The 12500-nt window shown below is 39.9% G+C and overlaps 1 protein-coding gene across 1 annotated transcript in view; it reads right to left on the bottom strand.

Moving 5' to 3' along the window:
• Positions 1-12500, bottom strand: part of LOC138027275 (platelet-derived growth factor receptor alpha-like) — a 20250-nt gene that overhangs the window by 1894 nt on the left and 5856 nt on the right. The window contains exons 5-19 of the mRNA XM_068874837.1: positions 11864-11930; positions 11190-11416; positions 10799-10855; positions 10629-10695; positions 9800-10011; positions 7763-7819; positions 7141-7213; positions 5755-5896; positions 4521-4735; positions 3489-3673; positions 2490-2588; positions 1385-1609; positions 688-902; positions 480-520; positions 266-362 (exon numbers count right to left, since the gene is read on the bottom strand). Coding sequence (XP_068730938.1) covers positions 266-362; positions 480-520; positions 688-902; positions 1385-1609; positions 2490-2588; positions 3489-3673; positions 4521-4735; positions 5755-5896; positions 7141-7213; positions 7763-7819; positions 9800-10011; positions 10629-10695; positions 10799-10855; positions 11190-11416; positions 11864-11930 — 1979 coding nt within the window. The remainder of the gene's footprint in view (positions 1-265; positions 363-479; positions 521-687; positions 903-1384; positions 1610-2489; positions 2589-3488; positions 3674-4520; positions 4736-5754; positions 5897-7140; positions 7214-7762; positions 7820-9799; positions 10012-10628; positions 10696-10798; positions 10856-11189; positions 11417-11863; positions 11931-12500) is intronic.

Below are 12500 nucleotides of genomic sequence, written 5' to 3' on the forward strand. Positions count from 1 at the left end.
CGGAGGTATGTTTCCCGAGACGTCTACGACTATTAAGCATGACGTCATAAGAATTTATCTGGCATTGTATAATGGCAGCTGCTGGATATTCAGTGTGGCTTTCGATTTCACAAGAAATTGTGGATTCGCCTACTCCGGGTTTTAGGCCAAGATATACCAATTTTTCTTGGCTAAAGTCATTTCTTTGTCCTAGATTTGGAACGTTCAGTACAACCCATTTGTGGTTCTATCCTTGTTTTATATCATGACAACATAGTATGCTTACATCTCATCGTTACAGGTGTCAGGTTTTTCCATTCGATACCCTTCCTTTAGCAGTCCCAGTAATTCCCTGTTGTCCATTGCTGGATAGGGCGTCCCTCCTGATATCAAATGAGATACAAAGTGTTATTGTGCATATTCCAATTAAGCTCCCACTATGGTTTGGGGATCAAAAAAGCACTTTAAAAGTTAAGATATGCAAGGTAGAGTCAAGATACCAAGTGTGACAAGCTCCCATAAGACAACTCCAAAGGCCCATCTGCAAGAACGCAAAACGAAAACGTTTTCAGCAACATGAGGTGAATGACATACTCTGTAATTATAACTGAGTTACGTAGGCAAACCCATTTTGTTACGATAGATCCTCAAATGCAAATCGTTTCTAATTCAACGAGAAACGTTACTAATTAAACGTCTACTACTTACACGTCACTCTGTGTTGTAAATGTTTGATCAAAGATGGCTTCAATTGACATCCATTTTAAGGGAAGTTTCCTGTTTCGTTTTGCCTGATAGACTCCCTGGTCGTACACATGACGTGTAAGTCCAAAGTCCGCAACCTTCGCGATTTTATTTTCACCAACAAGAACGTTCCTTGCAGCTAAATCGCGATGTACAAAGCCTTTTCTTGCTAGATATTCCTATCAGTAAAAGAGGATGAGTTGAGAGCAGTGAAGGCAGGTAAGGATAAGTATTTTAATTCAGCCTGAATAAAACAAGTCTCTTTTTTTGCAAGTCGAGCGAACAATGCATGTTTCATGGCTTAAAAGAGAGAAACAGTCGCCAGTTTATTGGTTACCATGTAATTCAAACAACTTTCTTTTGTGTAAAACGATATCCAATCCATAAGTTGAGAAACCGCAGAATGATGTGGACATTTTGTGGCTTTCTACGGGAAAATACTAAACCTGCTTACGGTACATTTTGGCCCGAAAATAAAGACTCCTAACAAAATTACCCAGCAAACTGGCGAATTTTCAGACTTACTTCTCAAAATGGAAGGGGGGAGTTATTTTTACAGCTAACTCAAAATTGGAAGGATTCGTGTGGGGAGAACGACGTGTGTTATCCACTTATGCTTTCTATTAGTCGGCTTTGTTTATCTCAGTTTAGCTCATCTTACCATTCCTTGACTTATTTGCCAAGCGAATGCCATTAAGTCTCCAGGAGTCAAAACATCTTCACTTGCTTCTCTTTCTTCCCCAATCTCAAGACCTGTATTTTCCAGCCCGCCCCTTCCCTGGTCATCCGGTGTGGAAGAACTATTGTAGGACAACAACTGAATGGCACCATTATCACTGTTTGGCATCTCCGGTAAATTGAGGTAAATGCGATCAGTTTTAGTTTCCTGATGGGAAAGAAGGCATGTTTAAGATTGCCTCACCTCCTAGTTCACTCACAGATATTAATTGACGAATGAAAGAACTATTTGGAGTGTGGGATAATCGATGTTTCCAGTACATTACATGAATATTGTGATGCCGTACTTCAGTGATTACAGAGCAAGGAAAATGCAAACAGACGTTTGACAAAAATTCATTCATTCCGGCTCATCTAGTTAAAGCTGTTAATCACATTCAACAAAAATTACAAGCGAGTTTGCATCAAAATCAGGAAAAATCCTGAAAATTGAATACATTGTATATCTAATGTACCAGATATTTAAGATGACGAAATAATGTCAAAGCTGTTTTTTCTCTTACAACAACAGTTGCTTAACTATCAAATCATTTGCTGGTAGTTGAGGTTTTAAAAGTGCACTGTTAATTACTAATACTGAAAACATTTATTTGGTGATGCACCCGACTTTTGGACATAAATCTACAGCTACCTTTTCGTTCCGTAGTTATCTTTGAACTCACGTTACAAGAAAAAAAAACCGTAGCAAAAGTCATTTCAGGGCACAACGAATGTAATTGATCCGCATACTTTCTACTAATTAGTACTACTAATTAAGAGCCTCCCAGAAAGGGTCCCAGACATTTGCTTGACAAAATGTGTTCCCTTGTTCCCGAAATTACTTCCAAACTTGTTCTCAGCTTTTTAATCCCAAAATTGGTTTATGTTCCCTAGTTCCCTAGTTCCCTCAGAGATATTTTGTCTTTGATCCCCTGTTCCCAAGTTCAAATTAGCCATGTTCTACTTCTTCCCAAAACCCCAACGTGACCCTCTAATTTGAAAGTTGATGGATCCAATTGCATGACCAGGCCACTTAGGCAATAATTTACCTTCACAGATATTCCTGTTGTGTTATTGTTTGTAAAGTACGTTTCACAGTATGTGGAGCGAAAAGGTCCTTGGCAGTAATCTCCAATATTTTCCTTTACCTATTGTGAATTAAAACACAAAGGTTGACACAATTATTATTCTGAGAGCAGCACCAATAGTCACGTGATTATTACATGTCATGAGCCTCAGTAAATAAAAAAAAAAAATAGAAAGATGCTTGAATGGACCTATTTATCGTTTCCAAATGTTGAACGCCAGCAACTGAATAATGAAGATGGTTTTAAATTGTACTGTTAACTGTTAGTTTGGTTTTTTGTTTCCCTTGAATGAAACATCTTTTTAAGGCTGATTCACACGTGCAACGCAAGCGCAAACGGAAGCGAAAACGCCGACGAAAGATTTGGAGAATTCTTGCCCTTGAGTCTGCATTTCTCATGTGTGAACCGGTGCAATGCAACGCAAATACTTGTTCCGCGACTCTTCGGTTGAAACCAAGATGGCAGCTTTAATCAAATGGGGTCTCACGTCGAATGAAAAGTTATCCGAATCCTGTCCTTTCCGGCGTTTAATGCGCGGGAAAATACAATTAATATCCGGAAGTAATACTCTCGATAGCCAAGCAGCAAATATCTTCCTAAATTATGGGAAACTGGAGCACCCGGAAAAAACCTCTCGGTGCAGAGTAGAGAACCACCAAACGCAACCAACATATGACGCCGGATCTTGGAATCGAACCCGGGCCACATTGGTGGGAGGCGAGTGCTCTCACCACTGCGCCATCTCTGCACCCCAGACGTTTGACTCTTTTATCTTAAAATGCCATTACTTTGTACCAATTTCTAGAAAAACTGCCAAAATGAGTATCTAAAGTCGAGAAGGCCCTTCGGTGTCCCCTAAACCAACTACATCCGGGCTAAAAAGATTACTTCATGTTTAATTACTTCCAGGAGAAATTTTACTAGAAACGAATTCTCAATGCAGTTAACTGAGATGAATACCTGTCCTCTATGTTTTCTGAGATACTTCAGAAGACTACCATACGGAACGAATTCGGTCAATAAAAACATAGGCTCCTTTACAGTGCAGCAACCGATTAAGGTAACTATGTTCTTGTGTGATCCAACACTTTTCATCAGCTGCATTTCCTCAAGGAATTCACGTCGCTGGTCGGAGTCCAAAGAATCTAAGAAAAAGAAGAATGAAATTTAAAGTAACTGTGCACGTTTACTAAATACCTCTCAAAAGCAGAGGGTCAAAGAGACTCTTGACTTTGAGAGAATCCGCTGAAAAGGTGAGTTCAGGCATAAATTGAGTTGGCGCCCGAAAGATGGATCTCTCGGCATTTGCGCCTGCGCAAGCACTTCGTGCTGCAAAATGGCAAATACGCGAACCTCGGAGGGAAAGTGTCAAGGTGCAACATAAAACTACTCTAGCTGAGAATTTACAAATCGTTAAATAGAAAAGTCTTGGAATGCATTTTTCTTTGGTTGGTGCAGACACGATTTATATCTGGGCTTTTCCTATTTGAATAGGCCTTTTGCAACAATTTGTCACGTGACCTTTTTTTTTTCATAAACACGATGATTCTGCTGATTTCATGAAATTATATTTCCATAAAGAAAAAGCAGCTCAAGATGTGCCACTATGCAGATTTTCGTAAGTACATCGTTTAAACTGGTGTTGTTACAGTTGAAAGAATTTATAAGGATTTGTATGGGAAAGGTTGACTTAAAACACCAAAAAATGATCTTTGATCTTGCGGGACCAAGCGAGAAATCCCGAGCGGGCAGTATCGCTCCATCTTGCCCGCCTGGGTAGCCAATCAGAGCGCGCGATTTGGTTCATCTTGCCCGCTCACGGAGCTAGTCATATAATAAGAAATATTAAATGCCCCACAAAGCTCATGAACAAGTATGCGCGCGCCATGCAGTCGCTGGTCTAGAAAACACAGGAAATCCACTTCGTGGTATCTACAACATCCGAAGAGAAACCGGTATATCTCTGTCACGAGTTGAAAGGCTTTTACTCACTCTGCATCATCTTGACTGCTACAGTAAACACTTCACTTCCGTCAATAAATCTTTTTTTTTTCTTGGATGGCAAAAACAGATGGTGTTGTACGTGTTCTGGAAGTTTCCTCAGGGTTCCTCTGTATACTTTACCAAAGGCACCCTCGTCAACCTCCGCTTCCAAGGTCACAAGATTTGTATCCACTTCCCAGTGGTCTATCATGAGAGCGTTTGGGCTGCAGAAAACAAACAAAGCAAGAGTTTAAACATCGCTCTATCTTCAATTCGTGCCAGTTTGAAAAGGCGTCTTGCCCCTTCACACTGCTGGCGAAAGAAACAAAAAGCAAAGGATATTCCACTTAATATTAAATCTCTGCTTTTCCAGTTAGTATGCCGACCCTGTTGCATGTTGGGGCCATGAGCATATTTTGGTGTCGTGCCCCATGGTCGCACGCAATCAGGTGTCTACCTTAAAATCGCCTCTCATCATGACGTCGGGATAAATTTAGATTGAAAAACAATTATCATGGGAGAAGACCCGTGTATGACACAAGTGTTTTCTCCTCTCGTCCGCTCGTTAGCGATGAGATCCTTACCCACCTCCCCTTTGAGATTTGTGTTTAAAAACAAAAGGAAAAATGTACATTTCAGAAGGTTTAAAATAAAATTGTTGCAAGAGTGTTGGACATATATAGATGAGGCTTATCTCAGTTGTGAAGCTAATTACAATACTACGGAAAATAGAGCGACTTTCCATCGGGTGTCGTAAAACCAAAGTAATTACTTTGGCCAATCAAAAAGGACAGAGATAATCCGGTAAGCCAATCAAAACTCAAAGTAATTACATGTAGGCGACACAAATTAAGCGCCGGAAAATGTGCCCGCGCGAGCCACGATAGACCAAATCGGCTAACTCAATGTTGTACCCAATTCAAATCCTTTGGGAATAGAACGTTTTGTTCCAGATACCTCCATATCATTTAAATATGAATACTACACTATCAAGCAAATACGATTCACATAGAATCTTAATCCCGTGAGATTTGAATTGGGTACAACATTGAGTTAGCCAATTAGGTCTATTGGTTTTGGTTTCACTTCTGATTGATTGGAAAAGTGGCGCGAGAACTTTGAACCAATCAATGAGTGAAGTAATCATAAACCAAAGCAATTCGATGATTACTTGCGACACTCAATTGAAAACCGCTCTAAATACAATGAGCTAAAAGCTTGCTTTTAAAAGATAGGGTCTTACCCCGAAACAATGCCTTTGTCTTCCTGTTTTTTTCTGAGCCACCAAATTATCACACTGATGATAATCAGCACAATCAGCAGTAAACTACAAACAACACCAGTTATCTCACCAGGACTCCACGATCTGTTTGCTTCGCGTGATGCTGGAAGCACAATATTAGCGAAATTATTAGTGAAAGTACTGTGAACGGGTATACTAAACTTTCAGCGCTACTTTAGCAGAAAGATAAAGTTTAGTGTTTTTGGAAATGAGACCTATATATGATTTCAGATCAAGGGAGGAAAAGGGGTTGAGGGGGGGGGGGGGGGGAGGGAGGGGTGGATTTTCATGGTCTTATGGTTTCATGGTTCGAGGCCTAGCTCCGTTATCGTGTTGTTTCCTTACACAAGAGACTTAACTCCACACTGTCTCTTTACCCAGGTGTATAAATAACGGCGATATACTGCTGCGGGATAACCCTGCAATGGACAAGCATCCAATCCAGGGGGGGGGGAGGGAGTAATAATTCTCCCATTTGTTATATGCTACGATTAAACCGGCGTATAAGCTTTTGCCGTACGGGCCCTAATTGGTTCGCGCGCGACTTTACCTTCACCTTATGCCAGACGGCAGCCCGATGATTGCTGTTTACCGCTGACGGCAAAAGCAAAGCTTAACTTTACAACTATTTTGACGTCACTGACTCGTGGGAAGAGTTCCAGCTCGAGGATTTTATGCATGAAGAATGAGATACAAGTTTAATTCACGATAAAGGCTAGGAAGTGTCTTAATACTTCAGTTAGAGGGACATTTTAAGGCCTGTACTTTTTGGCACAACTGGTACTCAATTTGAAGAGGAGTGGCTTTTATCAAAATGGACGTCCATCTCTTTAGTAGAAATTCTGAATATATATGGCGGACTCTGGAAACATATGGCGCCTTTGCATAAATATTTTAACCAAAGCACTTCTTAATCGAAGGAATCATGCGAGTATTGTTCACAATTGAAGAGATTCGTTTCTTTCAATGTCAGGCTTAGGATGTAAAATGTTGTTGGTGAAAGATCGGTGCCGACTTTTGAAAGTGTCCATGATGAAATTGTAGACATCCCATCCCCTTGATTGCACTGAGTCGTCGCAAGGACATTTCGCATATTTTCTAGTTTAATCCGCGCTGTTTTTGTCTCTTTGTAAACTTGAAAGAATTCAAAGACAACGATCAACTGTGCCACTTAGATTTTTATACTGAAAGCAAAAATGAGAACCATCCATCCACTAAAAACGTTTCTCCCTAAATCGTCCATATATTTCTTTCAAACAGCATTCCCGATTTCCTCGAAAACACTTAAGTGTGTTGACAAGCGCTTATTTCATGCTAGTGAATAATAAAAAAAATAAACAAACTTACTCAGTTCTTTCTTAAGAATTGAAAGCCTCGATTGACTTCCTATCACCATATCCACTGCAAACACAGGCTTGACCTGAATTAGAAAAGCAAAATTGAACTTAGTCGCTTCTAAGACTTTAACTCAAGCAAAATTAATGCAATAATATTTTGAAAATTGTCGGAAGCGAGGCTCGTCAGGATGCAAAATAAACTGGACCACTGAAATACCCTGAGAGTACAATATAGTATTTGAAACAGAAAACATAGGATTGCCTTTTTAAAAAAATTAGGGGTGCAAGGCTGGCGTAGTGGTGAGAGCACTCGCCTCACACCAAGGAGGCACGAGTTCGATTCCCAGGTTCGGTGTCATGTGTGGGTTGCATGACATGAGTTTGTTTGTTCTCTGTCTACTCTGCTCCGGGCTCCGAGAGGTTTTCTCCGATACTCCGATTTTCCCCTCTCCTCAAAAAACCAACACTGAATTTGCGTTAATTTGTTGATTTCAGTTGAAAGTGTCCCCAATTAGTGCACCAGCTCTAGAAGACTAGACACTTGAATAACTTGAGTTCCTTTCCTTTTCTTTCTCTATTAATACAACAAAGATCAAAGTGAAGCTTTACATACTCTTTCTAATGATAAGTACCTTAAAAACTATCTCCTCATCTAAAGGAATACCATCGATAGTAACATTTGTAGACTCCTGAGAAATAAGGAAGCAAGAGATAATTATTGATAGAGGAGCAACTAATTCGTCATTTAAGGAGGCTCGAAATAGTTTCTCCTTTTTTCAAACAAATAAACATATTCTGTCCTTAGATACAGTTAGGGCAATCATATCAAGACGAAATTTGGCCAGGGTATTAAGTACCTATCGTAGATTTCTCACATTATGTTTTCCGCCAAAATAATGTTACCATGGCAACGATATTAGGCATTTCTTTGAGCCTTAAAATCAACATATGTTGTCCTTTTTGAAGAAACGGGACGGTGAAATTTTCCCATTCAGCGTTACCAGATAATGTTAGAAATACTCTCTAAAATATTTAAAATTCAACAAAATCTGTAGGTCAGTTTTTCAGAAAAATAAGTTTTTTTGAATTGTGCCTCTAATTTTTTTTTTTCACGTACAGAATTTTTTAAATTTGAAAGACAAACGGTTTAAATTAAGCTAAGCTAACATGCAAAAAATGAAAAAAATTCACCGTCCAGAAGCAGAGATATAAACGAGTAAAGTTGCAAAATCAGGAAAAATTAGGGGGTTACAAGATCAGCATTTACGCATGCGTCACCCGCTCATTCGAGTCCGCGCGCGAGTGGAGCTACAGGTCAACACAAACGGATTTAAGCGACTATTAAACCGTTTAAGTAGAATTTTCGTAGTTTTCGTGAATAGGAGATGTCTATTTATATTCCATGTATATAGGAATTGGAGAAAGGTAAGCGAAATTAGCGGTATTTGTTTATTTCTGGTGACCCATTTGAATCATGAGCTGACGCAAGCAGCTTACGAATTGCGTGTGTGGCTTACGCACGCGCGCGCGCTCAGCTGAAAACCCTTTCGAGCCTCTTTAACCTCTTGATCTGCATGTAGCCTGCGAACGCAGACATATTTCCGGCAGTCGTTTCTCCCAAAAAATAGCGATCGCCGGAAATACGTCTGCGTTCGCAGGCTACTTTATCTGGAAAACTGCGAAGAGTTTGAACCCTCTTCCACTGGCCTTGGTGCAAGAGGTCCTAAGTTCGATTCCCGGATCTCGCATCCTTGTTTCGACTTCTTTCCTTTCAGTGTTGCTTAAGTAGCTTTAAATACCCGTAAAACGGAGCACCGATGGAGAGTGGGGAGTAAAATGAGCGCACCGTCGACCCCAGGTTTGTCAGTTTAATTACCGTTACGAGTTATCGACGTTAAATATCGTCGCTTTGCTTTACTTTACTTTAACCCAGACGTCATTTCAAAACTTGATGGAGTAAGATCGTTGGTGAAAGTAGTCGTGACTAAGGTGGGCTGTTGTTTGTCACAAACTGGACAATCTGGCTTCGGTTTTTTACAACGGTGCAGTTACGTGAAAAGAAGCAAAAAATGTTTGTGCGAAAGGTATTTGATGATGTTGCTCAAGAAGGGAAAGCTCCACTGCCAAGAGAGGCAGTAAGAACAACCGCGGATATTTGTTAACGTTTCCGCTCAAATCCAACAGTCTTTTCTTATAATCAAGACTAAAGTATCCGGCGAGTCCATGTATCTGCCATGCCCGATCCAACAAAGACTTTGCAGTCTTATCTCATAGTACTTTCTCAGCGTAGCCCCTCGGCACTTAATAGATGGATTTCATGATGTTTTCCAAGCGTATTGATTTCTAAGGGCGGGATCACAAAATAACTAAAACAAAAACCAGACTTGATTAGAAATAGAACGCAAACTGCAGTGACAAACATGAGGTTGAAAAAACGCATAACTGAATTAAATTTTAGTGACTTAACGTTTCGTATGTCTCAACATACATCTTCTTTAGCTAACGGTTACTTCTGAAGATGTATGTTGTGACATACGAAACGTTAAGTCACTAAAAGTTGTTTCACGGTTATGCGTTTCTTTATCCTCATGTTTGTCACCGCAGTGTGCTTTCTATTTCTAATCAAGCAGTTTCGTTGGCCAAAGATGAAACGTAAAAACCACACTTACTGTTCTAATCATAGTGTTCAGATCAATAGCTCTTCGCTGTACTTGCGCAAGTTCTTCGCTTTTCTTCGTTATCGTATAAGTGTAGTACACGACGGCGCAGTGTGGGAAGAGTGGCTTCTGCCACCTCACCCTAGTACGAAAGGTGCCATTGATGCTGGGTAATATGCCATCATGTTTCAACCCGACAACTCTTGATAGTGCTTCTCTTGGTGCTGTAAAAACAATTTATATTTTCGATACATTTTATGAAAAGAAGAACGATTAAAAAAAAACACACGTGTTCTTTGAACGAAAAAATCGCATGTTTTATCAGCGAACTTGATAAGTAGAATGCCTTGAGTTCGAGGATAACTGAATTGACCTCTTTCTTACTTTTGTTCGGAATTTGACAGAGGATGTTACTCTCGTTGCATTCACAAGATTCAAGGCTTCTAGACTGAATCAAGAATGTTAACCATCCAAATTACGTTAGAATACTCCTAAATACTAGACAACGAAGTTTCCTTTGCTAATATGACATTTCTCAACAGTGTTTTAGAAATCTTTTCATCCCAAGTTCGCCCGCTTTCCACTTTAAAATTGCTTAACGCCCTTTGTCCAAAGAGATCTTGCGATCTTTTAATGTTTCCTCAGTGTTTTGCGGATGAGCAATATTGTGGCTGGTGTTGACCTGCTTTTAGTTAAAAATAAAATCTTGAGTTATAACAAAACGTTTCTTCCAAGTAATGGTTACTAAGTGAGAAATGCTTTAGTAAGTGAAGATTGAAAAGGTCGATGATTTGGCTATTCTTAGATCACATTCAGGTAAGGTGGCAATCAAACGTCTTACCAGGTGCAATATCGTCAGCTCCTTCCGGCTCGCCATGGATGTATTTATCGATATAAACGGGTGTTACCTAGTAACGAGTCAGATGACGTAACTAGTTAGAGTCTCTCCCAAACCGTGTCACTCTTAACATAGAAAGTCAATCCAACACTAAAATTTAATGTTGTACTCACCTCAATTTTGACTTGCTCGAGTGGAAGTATTCCTGATATTTGATAGAAAGTACTCATCTGCAAAAAAGAGTGTTTGCTTCTATCTTATCACGTTAGTTTGTCTAACGGAGCTAAATTTCCCAGAAAATTGTAGTTCATCGGTTGTGGGAACTCAAGTTGTTGGACTGATGCACTAGGATATAATTCTTTGAAAATGAGGGAGAAGCGAAACCTCAGTCGCGACAACTATGGCAAAAACAAAAAACCGACCAGAAACTTTTTCACAAGGTTGCATTACACCGGGCACTTTTGTGCAATATTTGTCGCCACAAAATTAATATTCTTCCATTGGGTTACGACAAAAAGTGCTGAAACATTTGAAAAAACTGCATTAAACTGACCCTCTACTTACTATGGCGGTTATTCTGCAGCCAGGGCTCTTCATAGATTCGCCAAAGCAATGAACTTGATGATCTGGGTAGCCGGAAAATTCGTAAAATAGATCGTAATGACCAACAAGTCGACGTCGAAAGGAGGGAGGATTCCAGGTAATGTTGAGAGAATATGTGTAGTTCTCCTTCTCTCCTACAGATATCCTCGTGCGTAGATTCCTAACTTTTATTCTGTCATTATCGGGCGCTTGAAAAGTAAAAAGCAACATTAATGGTCACTACTGCAATTCAACCGGAGTTGCAAAACAAAAACGTAAAACGATTTGCGTGAAAGTGACGCGAACCAGTCGGGTAAAGGCATCCGGTTTGCATACGATTGCACTGGGTTCAAGCCACGCTCGAACCACTTGACTGCATGTGAGGCAAACACGAAGAAAACTTAAACAACAAGGGAAAATATATTTAGCAACAGCTGATGGACAAAGTTGCATGGAAAGAAAACCACCATCAAAAGCAGTCACAATTGATTTAAAATTCATCTAGTGTTTAGCAATAATGGATTGCCTTCATTTTGCAAGGGATAACACTTGAAACCCACTTCTAACAGTAAATTGGACAGTTTAATGAAACTCTAAGTTTTGCTAAAGAAAATTGGCAAAATAACTGCTTACAATGTCTTTTTCATTTTACTTACTCGGAGCATTTATCTTGATACTCTCCGTAGTTCCGTGGACCCAGTCATGTTGGTATTGAGGTGTCACCTAGTTCGAGTTGCAAAACGTTAGCTTCTTAGTGTGCCAGAAATTTTAAGTTAGACGTTTTGAGGTAAAAGCTTCATTCGGGACTACGTTAGGCACATTTAGAGACAGTCATCCTGTCAACAGCGTCGGTTACTGATTACCTAACCGTCAGCAAACCTTATAATTATGCTATTGGATGAAGAGAATGCAAAAAGGACCCTGTTCCCGAAAAAAGAAAGGGAAAACGTGACATGTAAGAAAGCAAAAATTTGTGACTTGTGATATATATCTAAATTTACAATTTGGATTTCCCGGGCACTCAGCACTGAGTGCTTGGAGAGCTCAGTGGCCGTGGGTATCTGTTCTACATTATTAGCTATCTTAACTTGATAGAAATTGTAGCCTATTATGTTTCCAGTCACATACGTTTGGAATTTTTGAACAGTAAATGTTTACCAAAGCAAGAGTCAAAAAAACTTTTCTGGTTTACTTTGCCGTTGTGCTTCGATTTCGATGGATTCTAGAGGAGGGGGGTGCAGGGATGGCGCACCGGTGACTCCGTTGGTTGAGCATCGGGCTGCCATGCGGGAG

The sequence above is a fragment of the Montipora capricornis genome, chromosome 12, assembly GCF_036669925.1.
Source record: "Montipora capricornis isolate CH-2021 chromosome 12, ASM3666992v2, whole genome shotgun sequence".
In the NCBI taxonomy this organism is placed as follows: Eukaryota; Metazoa; Cnidaria; class Anthozoa; order Scleractinia; family Acroporidae; genus Montipora; species Montipora capricornis.